Source organism: Maylandia zebra, linkage group LG5, assembly GCF_041146795.1.
Source record: "Maylandia zebra isolate NMK-2024a linkage group LG5, Mzebra_GT3a, whole genome shotgun sequence".
NCBI lineage: Eukaryota > Metazoa > Chordata > Actinopteri > Cichliformes > Cichlidae > Maylandia > Maylandia zebra.
Window position 1 is genome coordinate 24,710,243 of NC_135171.1, and position 21,466 is coordinate 24,731,708.

General features: G+C 39.4%; 1 protein-coding gene across 2 annotated transcripts in view; it reads right to left on the bottom strand.

The window, feature by feature from the left end:
- vgll4b (vestigial-like family member 4b) overlaps window positions 1-21,466 on the bottom strand; it is a 42,855-nt gene that overhangs the window by 10,682 nt on the left and 10,707 nt on the right. Inside the window, exons 1-2 of one of the 2 annotated variants that reach the window (XM_004548561.6) lie at window positions 11,669-12,116; window positions 4,781-4,994 (exon numbers count right to left, since the gene is read on the bottom strand). In XM_004548561.6, coding sequence (XP_004548618.3) covers window positions 4,781-4,994; window positions 11,669-11,750 — 296 coding nt within the window. In that variant the 5' untranslated portion in view covers window positions 11,751-12,116. Of the gene's footprint in view, window positions 1-4,780; window positions 4,995-11,668; window positions 12,117-21,466 lie in introns of those variants that run through there. The other variant, XM_004548562.6, reaches the window with a different exon arrangement.

The window sequence follows — 21,466 nt, forward strand, 5'->3', positions numbered from 1 at the left end:
CACACTCACTCAGTCACACACACACACACACACACACACACACACACACACACACACACACACACACACACACACACACACACCCTCTTTCCACTCTTATTTTCTCCCCATATAGCCTCTAGAGAAACTTCCATGAGAACAACTTACTGATGAAGTTCCCAGTAGAAAGCAGCTGTGGTTTCTGTAAGCTACAGTATTCTGTGCAGCAATGTGATTTACTTGGATTTTGCATTTAGTGCCTATAGATACAGCCGTACATTTGGAGTAAACTGTAATACTGTATACTGTTTCAGCATAATGTAGCATGAATGCAACTGCAGATCTTCAGGCTTTCATTTCAGATTTTCATCGGTGGTTAAAATTCTACAGAGTGAAGAGAAATGGAAATTCAGAACTATTATCAAGTGCATGAAAAGCAAATATCTGTTCCAACCAGTGACTAACCAGACATAGTTTGCATTAGTCAAGGTCCTCATGTTTTATTGGCGCATTCACAGAACCAACAGATTTTCATGGTATTTCAAAAAAACAACAAAAAGCAAACTAGTACCTAATGAGTCTAATGTATTTTGACTGCTGAATATAAACTTTCCTGTAGTTAAATTCGCCAAACTACAGTCAATGCAAAAACTATGTCAGTGGCTTTTAGTCTCAAGGAGCAATGAAACTGTTAAGGACTCTCATACTGGCGAGTCTACAACTACAGAGTGGCAGGCAGGCACACAGGCAGGAGCAAGCTTCCAGCCCGCAGGCTCCAGTGGACAGGATAAGGCTTCTTTGTTCAAGGCTCCTCCTACTACTCAGAGAAAATGAAAAAGTAGCCCCTGTTGCCTGACCTCACCCCACACAGAAACACACACACACAAGCACTCAGATGATCACAGGTAGGAGAGCATGCATGCATGTGTAAACAACACAGACAACAGCACATGTGCATGCCTGCACAAACCGATGGATAATTGTAGACTAGGGCGACATATAAGCACTGGCAGTTATTTCTATTAAGACTTCAATATTCAGGATTTTGAATGCCAAAAACCCTTCTGTGTTGCAAGAGTCTGTTTTCATTGGGACTTACAGCAACAACAACAAAAAAAGGAAGATATTATTAAAACAATAAGCCTGCTGAGAAAAACATACTTACGGCCACATTCTTAAACACACAGGCAGCCGACAAAAGCAAAATGCATTCACTTATCATGCATGTTCATAAAAACAAACATAAAAGCTTCAGCTGGTTCAGAGAGTTTACTTTTTCTCACCACTGCCTGTGCACCTCCCCCTAACTTTAGCTCGTAGTGATTGGCCAACAGAGGAAACTTGAGCATCCCCCCTTCATAGCCCCGCCCTAATCGGAGGTGTCAGGTGTCTGTGTGTGTTGAGGCTCACAGAAAATATGACTGAACTTAAATACAAAAGAAAGCCAAATACACGGAGCTCGACAAGTCAGCACAGAGGAAAGCAGAGGAAAGCTGCAATACGAGCAAAAAGAGAGAAAAACCCACACTTTTCAGAAAAAAGAATGAACACAAAAGCTTCTGCATGGGCAGGGACACTCAACAGTGAGCTGAGCAATCAGTGCACACACACGCACACAGAGAGAAAGCAGACAGACAGAAGCAGCCAGGAAAATCCAACAGATAGAGAAGACGTGGGAACTGCTTCTGTGTGTGGTTTGGGTGGAGTTTCATTTTTCTATTGAAAAAAACCCATTAAGGGCAAAAAATAAAGTGCTGTATGAATGTGAAGGTGAATTGGTGAATAAGGGATGCGGTGTAAAAGTACTTTACTTATTAAGAGTAGAAAAAGCACTGTATTACAGTATTAATCTCCTTACATGGCACAGCTGAAAGGAAAACAGAATGTATGTTAAAAATCTGGCTGCCCTATGTCGTTTTTCATGTGGGGAGGGTGTTTAAGGAGCATTTTTAGCTCAATTTTCTCTGTAGCAACATCCCATCATTTTCCACTTCACTCCAAGTTCTTTGGAAAGGGAGGGGAGCTACACCTAGGAGGAAAGTGTTTCTGGCTGATGCTGGATACAAGTTTCAACAAGTCGTACAGCAGTTACCAGGGGAAGAATGCCCTCAGAGAAACCTCAAATTAGATGACTAAAAAAAGACACATTTGGGATGACCCGAGGGGAACTTGGTTTCCAGGATAAAAAAAAAAAAATCTTTGTGAACTAGAAAGGCCCTGGATCCATCTTCAAGCTGCAGCAAGTCAAGTAGCAATTGACTTTTGTTAGGTAGAGATTAACCTGCAGCAGCAGGAGTCAAATGACTTCAAGGTCATAATTAAAATGGAGATTAAATACGGGGATTATGGCTTGCGCCTTGGAAATAATCATGGTAAAACGAGCAGTCTAAAAAGCCCTAAACATCACAGACATTTGCATCAGTTTTATTTTTACAGAACCTTATTCTAGTCAAACAACATGGTTGCACGTAGGAGCTGTGGCGAGGATCTGTGACACCAACTGAAAGCTGATATAACAATAAGTTCTACTGTGCTGCACAACACCGACTTACGAAACTTGTGATACACAAGTAGGAGCACTTACGTATCGATGCATGCAAAAGTTAACCACACAGTGCATATATAATGTCCCACGTGGAGTGAAAAACAACAGAGACAACAGAATAATACCACAAGCAGTGGTTGGATTTACTGCAGACTATAACCCTAATGCCCACACAACTGCCACAGAATAACAGGAAAAATGATGATTCTGCACAAATGTCAAATCTCACAAGCTAATCCTTTGTTATGTGTCACAAGATTAAAGAACAAAGACCCTTACCCACGGCCTCAGTAGAACAGCTTAATTCAAAAGTCAGATGCAACCTAGTCTAAATAAATAAATAAATAAAAATAATCATGACAATAAAACGACATTATCTGTATGCTGCTATAGGTTCTGCAAACAATTATTGCTTCACAAATATCAGTAAATACACAAACACCAGTGTGTAATTTTTTCCATTTACCTGCACTGTGGAGTGTTGGAAAACAGTGCCAGTAATTTGAGATACTTCTGCAGAAAGTTTTTTGAGATTTTAACTTGTTTAACTCGATTGTAACTATTTGGCCAGTTCCTCGATTATATCATAACTATTTAATGTAATCCTAAAATCAACATTATTTACTCACTGACTTTTCAGACATACAAACTCATTTGTTGAAGGTTATATTCGCTCTTCCTTGTTGGACTCCCTGAAGCAAAGTGTTTCCAAACAGCTGAACTGGTTTTACCTCTCTTGTTGCCCTAGGGCTCTTTTCTTCATCTTGGCTCGAGGTGAATTAAACCTGCCACAGCATGGCGAGAAATGACTTTGAGCTTTTTAGGGAGGGGTAAAAGGGCCACAGTTGTAAAGGAAAGCGATGCTCTGGAGTCATAACAAAAGAAAAAGCAAGTGCATCAGTGCGAAGCTAAACGAGGTACAAATTTTTTATTTTTCCGGTAACTTGTATTCACAACTACCGGGTGCTAAAACTAACTGATGATGAAAATCAGGTGGTGGGCAACCATAGAATCTATCTACACGTGAACATTTTGTAGGGTTGCCTTTAAAATCTGTTGGTTTCCAAGTCATCTATTCTCAGACACTTGTGGGATATTCCTGTTTGGGCCAGCCATGTACTACATGTAAGTGTGTGACTATATAAGTTTAGCTATATAATAACAATGCTTGTACCCATTCTCTCTTCTTCCAGTTTCCAGTATATCCAGTCATTCATCTACTGCATCCCATTGTGTCAGTTGAAAACTTCAAGAAGAATAAAAACAATCCACATATTACTTGTATTGTATTTTTGCATGAGGCAGAAATGGGCTTGAATATCTCACTCTTTGGATATTTCCTAATTTTATAGAATATGTAGTTTTCTGCTGTTAAATTTAAATTCATATGAGAAGCAAAAATATAATTTTGCTGCCCCTCTTCCTTTTCTCAAACTGATCATTTTATATACAAGTATAGCCAAAAGTCATAGCACAGCCCTTGTCTAGTCATTTGGCAGACAGCGCTGTGGTTATAAAAATATGTTCGACTTCTGCTCCGCTCCCCACCCCCAACCCCTACCCCCAGCATCTGGACATACTGACATACTGCACGCAAAACTGTACAGCTCTACCCAGCACCCCTTGACTCCATCTGCAATAAATAGCAATGGCTGGAGTCCTATAACTGACTCAGTCATGTCTGACTCTGACTCGACTGCCCCTGGCCCCAGCAGTCCTTCACCACCACCAACCAGGACTCTGGAATCTCTGGTATTGGGAATGCGGGAACGACGTGAGTAATCGTTCTGTTGTGCAGTCCCTGTTTCCAAGCTTCCAGAGATCTGCAGCTATAAGGAGTTTGTAACACTGTTGAGCGAGCTAAACCTGGCATAGCACCCTGGAGTCCAAACTAGGACTTCTAAGATAGCGCCACTGTGCACCGTTTCACACATGGATGGCAGAAACACGTGCATTGACAGGAAAAACTGACTTCTTTTAAAGGCTCAAGGCACCAAGGGTTCTAAATATGCATTCTGGACATGTATGAAAAACAGTTCAGTGTACATGGCCATTCACTGGCTACAGTGTTTGTTTGTATATGAAAGAGACAGATGGACAGGAAAGAGAAATGTGCACTGATAGCAAACTACAAGTTCATTTTCATTTCCAGATACTCATAAAAAAGTGAGCATCTGGAAATTATAACTCCAGATGTTTATAAAGCTTTTTATTAGAATGTGTGTGTTGTTCAGTTGCATGTGTATATGTACTCACAGCTGCGCGGCAAACAGTCGACTCATCTTTGCCACGTGCTCGTTTTCATCCATGTCGCTGTCCCCCTGATCACCACTCAGCTTCCTCTTAGTGGGGCTGATGGGAGGAGGACCCGTCCTGTGGCTGGAGGAGGAAGATGAGGAGGACGATGATGAAGACGAGGAGGAAGACGACAGGGACAGGAGTCTGGGGTCTCCTCTTAAAGCTGCCTCACCTGAGGAGGAAAGACATCAAGGGAGGAAAGAAAGACAAGACAGAGGGTTATTAGTGCTGCTGACACCGTGTTCCAAAACACGATCATTTAGAAGTCTGAATGAGTTTGAGATTGCTCCACTGCTACACAAACTCTGAAAGACGAAAACATCAAGTGAAACGCAATACAACATTAGGAGAATGTGTCTTAGAAAGTTTGCAAAAGAACTGCTGCCTGCACTTTTGTCATTTTCAAAAGTGAGACTAGAGTGACAGTTGTGCAGCTGTGGTCACCTCACGTGGTTAGCTTTACTAAGATTACTGTAAAATAAATGTCAATTATAGTAATTAGCCTAAATTATAGCATTTAAAAGCAGAAGGTGACTGCTGTATTGCCACTTTAAAACAAGGTGTCTACCGCATGACAACGTTACAGGCTGTGTCTGGGGTTTTGTTGACTTATACAGTTTGCTGAGAGAGGCACAAACCTCTGGCATAAAAGAAGGAGTATCTGGTGAGGAATGTTTTGAAAGAAATAGTTGCGGATGGATTCTGCATATGTTTGTGTGTGGGGGGGGAACTATTTCTCCCTCTGCAGCCTTATCCCTCGTACAGAAGGCCTACAGAGTTGTCAGTGAGTGGGAGTTTAGAGCAAGAGAATCAGGAAAACTACCACTGGCTCTGTCTCAGCATGGGGACTTTCCACTGCTTCTGCCTCATGTATCTGTCTGACTTTACCCAAACAACACTGAAAGGCCTACACTAAAACTCCTAGTCCAACTCACATAAAAACGAATTAGTTACAAACACTTGCTAACTGTTAGTTCATCCTTCATTTCAAATTATTTTGTATAACAAACCAATCAGTATTGATTAGATTTTGGAGAAATATTCTTCCTGCATTTGTAGAACCAAAAGAAAAACCCAAACACACACACACACACACACACACACACACACACACACACACACACACACACACACACACACACACACACACACACACACACACACACACACAAGTACTAAGTAGCAGGACATTAGACATTAAACTGAATTCTTATAAATATTTATTCTTCTTTTCTTCAGATGAATAAGGTCATAAAATCTGGTTGAAAGCCAGTTTAAACTAAAACTGAGTCATTCAGAATGCGGCAGCAAAAACAGCCTAAAGACTATGAAAAGACTTTGTTCCTCCACCATTCCTCCATGTATGTTAAGCTTCATGGCCTATGAAACACAGCTGCAGCTCCTCCCCTCACCCTCTCTCTCTGGCATGTTCCTTCTCGTGCTACTGTGTACCATGGTAACAAGGGTGACATCATCTTTTTTGGCAGGGAGAGGGATGGCAATAAAGGAAGAGAGACTGACACCACACTGTCCAATCAGCATCCAGGACTCGCTTATCACCGAGTAAAGTGCTCAACAAAAGAGTGAATCTTCGAGCGGCAAGACATTCGACCGTATGAGGTCAAACACTGTTGACCTGCGCGACAATACAACTGCTATTGCACACTAATATATACTAGGTTGTCATTCAAGTGTAACCATCTGACACGACTGCAGCCTTTGAGAATTTTATTATGTCCGCTTTTTCTTATGAGTTATAGAAGATGATTTCACAGCCTAATGCAGTTTCAATACACACTAATTCTGCATTAGTCATTTGTGTTTTTTTAAACTAGGGATATACAACAAACTGGAAACTGGTTGCATAGTTTTCCTTCTGAAACTAACCTGCATTGGTGATAATTTGAAGGACAATGCAATGAAATCATTTTCTGCAATTTATTCTCAAATCAAAAGGCAAAAAGAAACAACAAGAGCAGAAGTACTTACACATTAAGTTTTTATATATTTTTACACACAAGAAATGTATCTACATATAGGAAGTGATTATTTATAGTACATTAGTTTAAATATTTGTTCACTAAATACATTTCATTTACATTAAACCAGCAGACAATTAGTGGGAATAGAGCCGTAACCCAGAAGCCAAACTCCACTCTGTCTTTTCCCCTCTCTGCTCTTTGAGTTCATTAGGTCCACATGATCAAAGCCTATTTCTCCTGATAGAACTTCAAACAGCTTGGATCAGGATGAGATTGGATTACAAACTGAGGCGAGCTTCCCTCTCCATCGCTCTCATTTCCGTCTCTTTCCCCCTTCCTCGCTCTGTCCTTCCCCCCTATCTGATACTTAAAAAAAGATGGTTCCTAGCATGTCTTCTCTCTGCAAAACAGCTATGTAGTTATTTTTAGCTGAATTTCTCAGTAAATTGAACTTGGCCCTCTGGCTGCCTTTATTATCCGAGTCCATGGAGGTTTTACACTTTAAATACTAAAAAGGAAATACAAAAAAAGCTCTTCCACAAAAGTCCTGGACTGTATGAGACTGACCTGAACTTTTAAACCCGATGTTAGATTTGTTTGACCTCTGATATGAAAATGGAGGCACACAGACAGACAAAGAGAGACAGAAGAGAGGGGGGGAAAAACACAGCGCAAGTAGGTGGTTTAGCATAATCAGGTGTCGCATGTCACATTGATGACACATCGGAATAAATCCCTACATGGCTCACATTAAAAAAAAGATTCAGTGTCCTATTTGGCAACATGGTTTTAATTCTTAGCAAAACTACTGAGCATCAGAAATGCTGATTGCTTCAAGGTCAGCTATGATGTGTTAGGGAGATTTTAGACAACTATATCAATACAAAGACTGCTGCTTATTAAAACTCTGAATTCTATTCTCCATATTTTGGTCAAAATAAAGAGATGAGATGATGTTTTGTGCTGTGCTTCAGTGGTCAAGAGTCTAAGTTGCAAGTAACAGCAATACAAAACTAGTTATCTCTAGTTCATCAGATTAACTAACTTAGAGAAACAACCTGGACCTAGTGACCCTCTTATTGGCTTTTTAACCCACCAAAGTTGTAACTGCCTTCACAGTAAATGGTGGTTAATGTTAACTCTACAACATAATTCCTTCACTTTGTCTGTGTTGCTTCACCATGGCGTCACTTCTTTGCTGCCTGCTGTGTACGTTAGACAAAAATGATGTTGTATGATGTCAATCATGAATTAATTTTTTTTGTTGGTAAAAATAATTGCTTTGGCTTAACTTTGTTTTTAATTCATAGATCTGCCACCAACTGCATTTTACAGTTTACAAAAATCCATATTTTGCTCTAAATCCAAATGAGCCATTTGAACCACTGAGCCCTGAAATCTCTTTACAATTAATTAGGTGACAGCCCCAGGAAGCTGCCAAAGCTGTGACCACTGCTTGTTGAAGGACTACTTATAAACATTTAAGGAACTGTTTAAAACTCATATCAACTGAGCTTCAAGTTTCTGAAAACTAAAGGGGTGTTCAGTGAAGTAGGAACATCATAGAAAGTCGATGACATTCAGCAACTTCAAGCAACGATGCAATGGGTCCCAAGTTTTGTCAACTTTAAGGCAACTGATTGAAGCAACTAGCAATTAGAGTGAATGGTATTGCTGATTGGCAAAGGGGGCAAATATATTAACAAGTTATCCAGGCAACATTAGCCTAGAATGTCCACAAGCAACCAACCACAGGCAGCAAAGCGACAGCCAATGAGCAAGTATGGTGATAGATCAGGTTTTGGGGTTTTTCTTTTGGCAAGTCCTATCCCCACTTCAGCCAGTATGTCACATGTATGTATTTAGTATGCATTTAGTTTGAACATGCAGCACATCGAACATGGCTGGAGAGCATAGAAGGAAAGTGTTGAACAATGTCAGTCGCAATCAATACGTTGTTTAACCAATCTAATTTCAATGCTGTGGGCCCACTGTCAATCAGCTCTGGCCAATCACAGATAAATCATTACTGTTTTTCTCCTGTATATGCTCTTATGGCTTCTTTTCTAAACAAACATAAAGCAGAAAGATATCTGAGGAAGTTTAGAAATGACATCACTCTGTAGTTTTTGTCAATATGGCAGCCCCAAAACTACAGTATTGGTGGGCTTCAGATTTGAATGACTACTATATGGAATTTGTTATGAAGCACACAGTTGCATACAATTTATGACATGGCATAAACTTCCAAATTTCACATGTTCATCTGTCCAACCAGGAGTGAACACACATTTTTCTTTAACTCACAACTGAGATGAATTAAGTCATAAAGACAGAAAGGAAGACGATTAATGTCACTGTAGGTTCACGTCACCATCATAGCACATTAATCACCCCTGGTGAATGAACTTGAGGTCAGAATCTGTTTTTCCATGAGCCAAGTCAAGACCCTGAATGATGTCAACTTTTTTCTAATTCACTACAGCTGATTTGATTTGTTTGTGCGAGAATTCACTAAACTTTGTCACTTACACAGTCTGTAAAAACAATATATCTACCTGCACAACAAATAAAATGTTCAACCTGAGATTACCTAGAAAGTCACACTAGTGCAGACTATCCAAGCTGTTCATCCATTATTACTTTTTTTTAGCAGCTATTCAGTTGCATTATAGGCAGGGTATTCAAATGTCCCATCTGCATTAAATGTTGTTAAATGTCAGTGATAATACAGGAGCAGTAATAGCTTCACAACAGGACAGTATACAAGTAGGAGCGTGATTGTTGGGAAATGATGGTGTAGTTTGGCTCATGCATATAGTAACAAGTCAGAACACCCACAATATCACAAAGCACTTCTATCCCTTTCTTGGCTCAACAAGTTTGAACACGAGGGGCTTTCCTTTTCCCCTCTTCACTGATAAGCGTGTCCTTTTAGCTTTGTTTTCTTATCATGAAGCTCAGATTTTAGCTCAGTCAGCTAAAAACCATACACTCTCTCTCTCTGTGTCTCACACACACACACACACACACACACACACACACACACACACACACACACAAACAAACAAACAAACACAAAGAAAACCAAACTGATTGTCTTAATAGTGCAGAGATATGCTTCCAGACACAAATTGTATCCAAACCAGCAGATATATAAGCACAAAAATACCACTACAAAGATTTTATCTCCATCTTTACTTATGTCATTTTATTTAGAGTTAGATGACAGCTGTGAGGAGTGAAGCTTCGTGGTGACACAAACGCTCATATTCTGACTAGCAAAAATCCCGGGCCAGTGGCAGGCTTATCTAATACACCTGCACTGTGCAGAAATGGCACCAACATTTCTCAATAATGGCATGTGAGCTCAAGCTTCTGAGAACAGTTTGAAGAGTCATGTGCCTAAATGCAAGCAACAGCCAAACAGGAATTACAGCAACCCAAGGCTTTTTTTCCCCTTTCCCCAGAAGCATTAGAAACAGATAAAAACACAACAGAAGCCTTAATCACATGCCAAACCGCAAAAAAAAACAAAAACATTTTTTCTTCTGCTGCTGGTAGCACAGGTTCACCAACAAACAAAACAGAAACTAACATCTGTTTTAATCATATGCCATTGTGCAAATGTGCAAAATGGGTGTCAGTCACAGCATATTTAAAAGGAGCTCCATTACAAGTTAATTATATGTTAAATGATGAGGCAAGCTGAAAGGCACAATAGCAGGGGAAAGAAGCAATGTGACTAAAAACAGGAGAAGAAAAGCCTGCCAACCAGTTTATTAAGAAAATGCGTTGTCTTTGTGTTGCTGCTGCTTTTGTAATAGTAAAAAATAAGATAAGGACTAATTATCAGTCACCACGTTATCTACCAGTCTCAAAGATTTACTTTCTATCTATAAAACATATTACTTTATGTTCATGTCATAAACTGAACATTTTGACCTGACTTCAGCTTGACAGTTGAGGACCTGCTGGTGAAATTAAACAAGGACATGCTTTTTTTCCACTCTTGGATTAGACCCTAGTTGCTGCAGCAGAGGCCAGCGACAGGGCAAAGGGAAAACTTGGACATAGCCCCCGGACAGACAGGATAATCTTACAAAGCCTGACAGGAGACAAGAGCGTTTTCAAAGTCAGGCAGTTTGCAGAGATTTGGAATCTTCTACTCTCTGATTTCATGACAAAGACATAATATTGAATGAAAAAGTTACCTTAATGCCATGAAATGACTTGCAGCCCACAGAAAGAAATCTCTGCACTTGTAAAATTAAACAAAGATTAGCAGCTGCAGCTTACAGCGTGCTGTAGGGGGTCAATCCCACAAAACAAGATGTGAAAATCTTGGACACATCCGTTCATCTGAATGCAAACGGCATGAATAATAGGACAACACCAGAGAGCTCGCTAACTAGTAATACTGTGAGTCAGTCTTATGAGAGACCATTAAATGGACACACGACTTACAGACAATTAATTCAGCCTTTTCTTTCTAGATTTTTATTCAATAATAAAAACAATGATATGACAAGTGAATAAATGCACTTCCAGCCATTCAGAAAAGGACAAAATAGAAAGAGCGCTTACGTCAAATGCGTTACAATCGGGTTAAAAACAAATGCTGAAAAACACTACTCAAGTCTGTATTCATAAATCGTATACAAGCTAAATCAATGCTCATGTGTACAGAGTGGCACGTTTTATCTACCGTGCTTGCGGGAAGAAACGACTAACTAGCGAAGCAGCGTAAACTGAGGAGAAAACTTCGACCAGCTACGTCGTTAACGTTAGCTCGCAGCGTAACGCCACTCCGAAGTTTAAAAACAGCCGTACGCCCACAAACAGCCCAAACCCGCTAGTTTACCTTCGTAGCAGAGAATGCCAATGTTGTTGTTCATCTTGTCCAGGTACTGGTAGTTCAACAGGTCCATTTTCATTAGTAGCATTTATCGGGCTTTAATTAAAAACAAAGGGGGGAAAAAGAAGACCAGCTTGTTTTCTCCCTTCTCCTCTGAAGCGACGGTAAAAAAGCTAAAGGCCCAGCCTCCAACTTTACTTCTGTGGAAACTCAACAAAATTTAACCCGTGTGGAAAGTGATCTCAGTAAGTTTACTTTTTGAAATACGGGTAAGTATGCAGCGGTGACAAAGCGCAAAGAAATAAAATAATACAAAAATATGAGTAGCGTCAGTTCTCCTCACAGCCAGCTGTAAGTCGACTGCACTGACACGCAGGCTATGCTTGGTATGACTCCTATGCTTCACCAGCGGTTTCCACTGTTGCCGAGAGGGACGCACTGGGCATGCTCGCTAAATCCGTGGAGCGCCTCAAATATCAGGGATATTTTACGCACAAGATCAGCCTCTCCAAACACATCCAGAGAGAAAGCGAACGACGGGAGGGAGAGAGAGAGAAAGACACACACACACACACACACACACACACACACACACACACACACACACACACACACACACACAGATACCAAAGAACTGCAGCAATCCCACATGAAGTCTTTAGGAAATAAATACTACAGTTAGTAAATATTTTAAGTCCAAGTGCTGTAGTTTGTTGTTTGCTTGTTGTTGTTTTTTTGTTGTTTTTTTTTGCAAAAGGTTTTAAATATGCAGACGTGCAATCCAGGCACACTCCATCTAGGAATACAGAGGTCATAAGATTACAGTTGCCATAAAATATTTTTAGGTCGATATAACCTTATTTGAGGGAGAGTGCCTTACTCTGATGACGGTGCTTTACTGTAAACGTTTCTATGTGTTGTAATAGTACAGGGAGACCTGCAAGATGTCAGGAAATTAGGAGAAAAAAACTTGAATAAAAGGGTAAATAAAAAAGAAACTGTGCTTCAGTTTTTGGAGATGCTGTTCATAAAGCGTTTTGTTTACAGCCAAGATACTTTCCTACCAAAATATTGTTTTTATTCATCTGTCAACAACATACTTTATAGCACAGAATATATTGTTTTTCATTCAGGAGAGGCCATGAGGATAAAGAGCAGGGATATGCATTTTCTAAATTGTCTGTCGGCGTTTATTTGGACAAAAACACAGGCAAACTTTAGTGTGTTGATTTAAAAAAAAAAAAGGTTTAAAAGGGCCTGGTGGGCCTCTAACATCCCGAGTGGTCCTCTTCTGCCCCCTAGTGTTTGACGTTTGACATGGGCTAAGATAGATAGATAGATAGATAGATAGATAGATAGATAGATAGATAGATAGATAGATTGCACTGATCAGGCAAGGGGGAATGAAAAGAGTACATAGACTCATGAAGCTCAAAACACTGCATAGCTTGTTGAGAAGAGAAAAGAACAATTTCCTCAGGGCATATGACAACACACCTCACTAGGTGTGGCTGTGCTTTAGTGTCGGAGTTTTTCATGTGACAAATACATGCAGAATACCTGTGGATATTCACTTTTACACTCAAAATAAAATATTTATAATGGAAAGACAGCAAGAGGAAAGAAAATAAGCAAAAAAGTGAAAGATTCCAAATTAAAGGGAGGAAAACTTATTTAGCCAATGTGACCATATATTAGTGTTGCATGTTTGTTTTTGTTTCTGGTCTTGGTAACCTTACGTAACAACATACAAACAGGCCAAATAAGAACAAGGAAGGGTAATGGAAAAGAGCACAGTGGATTTGTTTTGTGGGAAATATCTGATGGTGTGGATTTAACTTTACATGCAAAGTCTACATTTCTCATAAAGCACAAACAGACCTCTATCTCTGTCATTTAATAAAAGACCCCCAAAATCTAAAACTGCTCAAACTAATGTAAAAGGAAAAAAAACTTTACCTCCTGTCTCGCAGAAATATACAAATGCAACAAACGCAGTACGCATCCATGTAAACACACACCCACTTCATCCTGCTTCACAAACACATTGGTCTATACGCCTTCTCCTTTCTTTGTTGTGCAGACACAGATACACAAAAGCCTTTCCTCTCCTTCCTCCTGGCCTCCTCCTCCTCCAGTGGTGACTCAGAACTGAGGAACACGGTTCGTGTCTATTCGGACGGCCATTGTTTGCAGTTTCAGTCACATAAAGGTTGATTTCAGGCTAACTCCTTTCAGTGCTTCACATTATTCTCCGGACAGAGAACCTTGCACAAATATTTTGTGAAGCTTAAGTCTGTTTAGTGCCACAACTTTTCAGGATACACCGAGCTGTTGTAACAGAAGAGATAAGGAGAGACAGGTGCTATCCATCTGTGTACAGAAACTCTCAGATAATAACAGATTGGTGCCCTCTTATGGCCAATAGAGGCTTCCATTGACCAACAAATAATAAATATCAATCAACATTTATAGATGTGTGCATTTGACTAGATAAGTCCAAACCATGCTGGTGGTCTTTCATGATTATACATACCATATTTAATGAGACGTACAACTAAATACCAACATGTTAAACTCATAATGGCATTGGAGGAAATATCTGGGAATCCCCACAGCTAGTAGACCTCGAGACAACATCTATTACATGGCAACTACTACATGAGAAATTGTCATAGTAATCTACTAAAAATGGTTACTGAATTTAGAAAACAGCCTCCTTTCATGTCCAATAAGGGTTAGCTGGTGGAATGTGTGCAATATTAGAAATAGTGCAAAACAATAATTGAGTGAAAATTTCAATTTGAAGCAAACTGTGAAGATAAGTGTGAAAATTAGCATCAATATTTGTCATATTTAAGGAAACTTTCTTATTTTCACTCTGACAAAACTATGATAATGAAGAACAGAAGCTTACTGGTGAGCCACAGCTTAGCCCCACATCCCTGTACACCAGAAAATTACAAGGGTTTGATGTCAAGTTTCTTCCTTCTGAACACAGGTTTATAGTCCCAAAGTGAAAGAAGTAAAAGAGAGCTAAATTGTAACATCGTGGACCTCAGTTATATAAACTGAACCCTGACTTTTTTTTTTAACATAATAATGGATAAAGGATGATTCCAACTTTTGAGACTATGTTATACTATTTATACTTACTCTTGTAAAAAATACTGAAAGCCATCAAATAAAAGAAAACTGTAATTTTTACATTTTGCATTCCAATAAAATACAATTAACAACATCAGCAATATCATCAACAACAGCATTTGGGGCATGTTTGTTTTTTCTGAGTATAATGCGGTCTGATTGCAGCTAAAATAAAATGCATGAGTATTCCTGTGGTGGCTACATTTACTTTAACGTGCATACCAATCATGCAGTTATCACAAATGCATTACACAGAGTTTGCTTACAAAGAAAAACACATTCTCCAACACAACATTCCTTGTTCTGGCCTTGCAGGCTGTAAGATGAATAAGTATAATAAGCAGATTAATGGTTACACAACAAGCTGGTGAAAATCCACCTCTTTCTTCCGCAGTGGCAAGTTGTTACACACAAGTTAGCCTAAGGAGGAAATAAACCTTTTCTCCTCACTGTTTCCATAGCCTGCTTTCTTTTGCGCAACTCATATGTGCCAGCTCTAGGAAACACAGTATGGCCCATCAGCTACTGATTATTTATCTTTACCTCTGCCTACTACGGACCATAGACTACATTTACAATAACACCTGTCCTATTTAGACTTTGCTGATCAGGTTTGAATTATGCTTAGTTATAATTTTGCTTAGTTTAGAACCTAAACAGGAGAAGTTGATCCATTAGTATTAGTAAGCCAAACTTTTCCAGCTTTCCTGCCATCACCCCCCCCCCCCTTGCTTCCTCTGTACCCATTCATTAATGTAATCTGCCATGACAAGGTGCTATCAGACCTAGTTTTTTGATCTCCTCCAATGTTTACGTGTCTCTGATCAGGTCTGGGCTTCTCCAGAGAGTGGGTGTGTCAGGAATAGCAACGCTGCACAGGCAAGGTGGTAATTCATGTTAATGCTTCATCAACACACTCTCATGTTGCGACACAAACACTGACAGAACATAAAAGATGATGCTGATTTTAAAGACTATAACAAAGGCTCGCTTGATTTGCTCATGCTTCCTATTTCTTCTCCGTATTCTGAATCCTCTTCACGCCTTATTGAAAAGTGAGAAAAGAATAGAGGTTTATCACTTTCTTTGTTTACACAAAATAACATTTGTGTAAACAGAATCTCATTAAGGCGTGGAGCAAGAACAACTGTCACAGTGGCAGCGGCTAAAGGTCAAACCCTTGATGACTTTACAGCGTCTCTGAAATTTCCCCAAACCATTACTGGCTTTGTTTACACGGTGACATAATGCATCAAAGATGTTTTTCCTTGCTGAAATGTGTCATCTGAGCCTCTTGTATGAGGCTGGTTACTGAACAATCTCTTTTCCACATACCTCGAAGTTGTAAAAGGTTTGATCGCAGCTATAATGTCTGCAAACAGCTGATGTTCTTATATTTTGCATCATGACACAACACAGATTTTAACCAACTCCACGTCACTATGAATTAATCCAAAACTTTAGTTTAAACATTTAAATCTCCCTGCTTCTTTACACATGGTTTCTGTGAGCACACACTCCCACAGGAGGAAATATCAGGTTGCTGCACTGAAACAATGACAACAACAGGTGACTGTGTGGAAGCGAAGCCGTTCAGTCATTTCCCGCCTTTGTCTGGCGTGGGGTGAAAAGCTGAAACCTTTTGTTTATTATTAAGCACGGCCTTGTTTAATATTAAACACAAGCTCGCTTTTGGTGGGACTGTTTAACCATTACATCACTGGAGTTTGTGTTTTTGTTATTTTGGGGGGTTTTTTTAGCCTGTCATCACATAAGAGACACCGACCTCGAACTCGATTAAAACCTACATACTAACTCTGTAATATAATACTACTGACATCATAGATACAACAAACTTAATGGGAGACAAGAGGTAAATGACGGAGATCACCATTATGTACAATATGCCCTACTTTTTGCATTATATCCAATTACTAAACCTTAACGGCAAAAATACCTTAACCTCCTAGGACCTGCCGTCCACATATGTGGACATCGCATTTTGGGTTATTTAGACCAAAATACTAAATTTTGCTCTACATAGGCCTGATATCCACTTACGAGGACATTATACTGCTACTGTTCTATCAAAATTTTAAATGAATATCCTCATTTGTGGCTCTCATTTTTCTTAAAAACAAAAATAAAGTAAAAAAAAATCTGGTAATTCTTTGTTTTTACATTCATCGGGCCCCAATATGCCCGAATATCAAAGAGAAATTAAAAATGCATGTCGTGGAAGAGTTCGGGTCTTAGGAGGTTAAGTTGTATAATTCAGAATGTATTATTTTAGGACATTTAGCAAACTTCTATCATGTTACAAAGGTTTAAATATATGTAGAGGAAAGTATCGCAACAAATACATTATTATATACAAATATTTTTGGAATCTGGGCCACGTGGACACTGACAGCTCTGAATAAGAGTCAGTACACCATTAAGGTTGAAGATTCAAGCTTGAGCTACTCCAAGGTTCATTTAAGGAACAAAGACCATTTCATGGTGGTGCTGCCTAATGGCAACCAGATTCCTTTGTTCACATTTAAGTGCTTGCCTTTGAGTATCTATCAGATCTGTTAAAACTTTATGTCCCATATGCCTCGCTTAGGTCATGAGAAATTTCGAGTAGTTCCCAGATTTGCTCTAAAAGCAGACTGAGCTGTTTTAGTTTCAGCTCTGAAACTCTGGACAGTTTCACCTTTCAGATCAGGTCATCTTCCTACAGTCCTCAACTCACCTCTACCTGTTAGCTGGGTTAGGTCTCATTCATAGTGGTGTATTGTCAAATTGCTTTAATTCTGTCTGGTTTCCATTTCTTTTTCTAAATTATTTTACTGTGGTTTATAACTTTCCCCTAATTTTATCTTAATATTGTTACAAATGCGTGTTTTGCAGTACTTGAGTCAGTGTAACTATTATCAACAATGATGGTGGTTTCTTAGTAGTGTTATATGATCTTTAAAATCAACATAAGCCTGCTATGTCCTGTGCAAAGTGTTCTCTCACAGCTGAGACATCCTAGTCATCTGTGACCTTCTCTTCAGTATAGTCCATCTGTCCTGTTTGGCTTTTTGCAGTTTGAGCAGGCTTCCTCACTCATTCTCTCCACGTGATCTCTTGCTCATCTTTAGAGTTTTTGTCTGTCAGTGCTAAACTTGATTTGCACATCTTCTATCTGCCTGATCTTTTTTCTCCCTCTGTCTCTAAGTGTTTTCATCTACTCCTCCCCTGCAGCGTGCCTGCCAATATTTGTTTACGGCATAAAGAAAACCGTCTTGACAGAAACTGGCTGGCATTGGCTACGCTGGCTTCAGGCAATGCGAGGCTGGATACTAATATTATGCTACTGTTGGAAACACATCTCCAATCTTATGTACAGCAAGTTGAGATTCAAATCTCTCAAAAAAAAATGCTGATAACCACCAAAAAAAAAGAGAGAAAAGTTTCCAAATATGGCATCCAACTTTGACACAGAAAAGTTGAGGGTGGTCAGTGTCTCTTTTGTTGCTAATTAAAGAATGGTTAAGCACTTCAAATATATCACACCAAACAGATTCTATTTCTATTAATGGAAAAGGATAACTCCGCCCATCAGCCATTCGAACCTATGACAACATTCTTGCCATGCTAACAATTAGCTTGTAGCAAACCGACCCCGGGGGAATGTCTGTGCCACTGCCACTCATTTTCTCAATCTTTGTTTTGTATCCTGCTTTGCTATGCTGGATGCAGTGGCAATTAACACAATATAATAGTTGATATTCTTAGTGTAACCCTGAAATTCCCATTTGAAAGTTAAAATGTACAGAAAATAGAGAAATCTAACCTAGACAATGATTCATCTAGGTGAACACAAAAGAATGCAATAAATAAATGCAATGCATTCTTTAAAACTGCTGCCTTGCATAAGATGTGTGCGCATTTCTTTTTGTATGCTTGGACAGGTCAAATGAACTACCTTTGTAACAAAAAAAAATGAAAAGTAACAATGACTCATCAAAATGCTTTTCCTGCACTAGAAAAGTCAACCTTTTTTTGTGAAAGGCAATGCAATCCTATTTTATTTCATTCTCAGTAGCTATAGCGAGCGCTATCAAAAAGAGAGGAATGTCAAATATGTGTGGTCAGCACAGCTCTGAGAGAAGGTTCCCTCACTGAGACACAGAGCTGCTATAAGACCAGCAAGTGTGACATTTACTGAAAGCAAATCTAGGACACGGTTTCTTTTACATTTTAAATGTCAATGTTAGGACCCAAATTCAACCACCGCCTCTTGTCAGCTGAGTTCTCTGAACGTGACTTGACTATTTCACTCATTATAGAAAACTTTCATGTAAAGAAAGAAGAGAGGAGCTTTACATGAAACCTGGTGGATACCCAAAAGTAAGGAGTGTGCTGGATGATCTGCGTGTTTCTGCAGTTACTTAACTTTCTAATAATTTAAATTAATCAATAAAGATGATAATTCTTTGTACTATTTTCTCAATACATATTTCATACTTGATGCTGTTGATGCCGTAAAATATTATTGCAAAAAGCCTGATTTCCATGCCTAAAGGAGTCTGCTGTGAAATATACCACATTGCAGTGTATGTCATATCGAATTTGAGAGACAAGTACTTGCTTATGTGTAATATCTGTATAGAAACTATAAAAAAAGCAATTGGTCAACGTAAGAAACTCAAATGACATTTTTAACACACATATACAAAACAATCTGAGGTTTTGTATATGTGTGTTACAGGGAAAACTGTGTGTAACAGGAAAGAAAAAGGCTTGGAACCATGATCTTGTGACACTTGACTTTTGACCCTGCAACAATGGCAGCCTGTAGAACTTGTCGCTTTAATAGCCGTCTGCTGAACCGGCGGTGATGCAATACCTGAGTAAGTGTGCATTGGTCAAGCCCTATGTAAATACAACTGTCAAAGGAAGTGTATAGTGTAGAGGTAAAGAAAGATGAAGTCATCTTTCATTTACTGCTTGTTACGCTGCATTGGGGAAAATCAGCCATGGCAGTATTCTGTACACAGGAACAGGAGGGGAACAAACCCTCAGGGTCATTCAAATTGTACGAATGTATGATTCTGAGGAAGGTCAATCATCAAAGAACTCCAGGGCACTCTCTGGCACTCTTTCTGTCTGTTGTTTTTTTTTTTGAAATACAGATGTATGTAAAGTCCCTTTGTTTTCTATAAAGATCATAAGATAAAATGTGTTTTTTCTCCCCTTGCTATACTGTAAAGATAGTAGAACCAGTATCAAAACACAGTACACTGACTTTGGGCTCAAAACCTAGAGAATCCAATAAGAGCAACCACTGCAATCATTGCTCAGGTGTATTATAGACTAAGAGACTAAGATTTCACACTCGAAAGGAGTTTAATATTAACTATTTTATTGGGCTATAGTGGCGCTAGGGCAAAGTTTTTTACACTGGTAGTGCAAAAAGACGTTTGCAGGATGTATTAGCAGAACACATATACTGTACCATATCCACAGTTTAATTATCTCATGGCTATACATGGACTTCCGTAATAGTAATCACCTACATCCACATTGAGCATATTCCTTCATCCTGCAACATGCCACTTGGGAATTGTTGCTAGCTGGTTATGTTTTTGTTTTTGTTTTACTATTTACTTTCGTTACTTCAGCTAATTTTTTACTAGCATACTACATGGTCTATGTTTATATGTCAGGTTGGGTCTTAGACTCCACCTCTCTGGGAACATCTCAGGCCACCCTGAGTGTGAGGGCCTGTCTCCCCCCACCACACTGATGCCAGTCGCTGATGCCCTCACCCGTCAGTGCATTGGTGGTTCTCAGTGTCCAGAGCTGGGCGCTCGAGTGTGTACTGGCTCACTCCCAGCGGCTGCTTGGTGGGGCCCTCAGATCTCGGCTCTCTGGGCCCAGGGGCTTGGCCCGCTCTGGCATAGCAGGCTGCCGGCAGAGCCTGCAGGCATGTCACTGCAGCCCCCTGTGGCTTCTGCGCCATTACTGCTGGTTTCCTTGGTGTGTTGTTCTCTTTTGCTTGTTTTCTTTTTTTTCCAGCAGGTGATCCATCGGATTTTCAGTCTTTTCTCTCTGTCCCTCTCCCCCTCTGTTTTTCTTTTCCTCTCCTTTTCTTTAACTTCTCTTGTCCCCCAGTCTTTTGTGTTCAGATTGTAATAACTTAAAAGTAAAAATATAAATAAATAAATAAATAATAAGGATCAGTCAAGTGGACCAGCCTGGCAAAGCCGTAATGATTCACTTAGGAAAATAAAATCTGTTGGGCATTTTTATTGGCCTTCAGACAATAATCCTGATTGCTGCAGGCAACATAAATAAATAAATTAAATTAAATAATAATTAAGTTGGACAGTGAATATGGACTTAACATGGAGAGCTACACATCATTTGTCTGAGAAGTAGTAGTAATATTACTACTGGAGCAGTAACATTCATAATGCCTAAGAGTCCATTATTACTTTATGCCTTGTTTTTATTGGCCATCAGAATCAAATAATGCTTCCCTCTTTGCTTTTATCATAGTATAACAGGCTTATAGTAACAGTTAACTCTATCAAACTGGAGGATGATAAAAAATAATCCCAGTGCAATTCCAGTCACTCTTTATCATTTGACTCATCCTACCCAGAAACAGCCAAACAC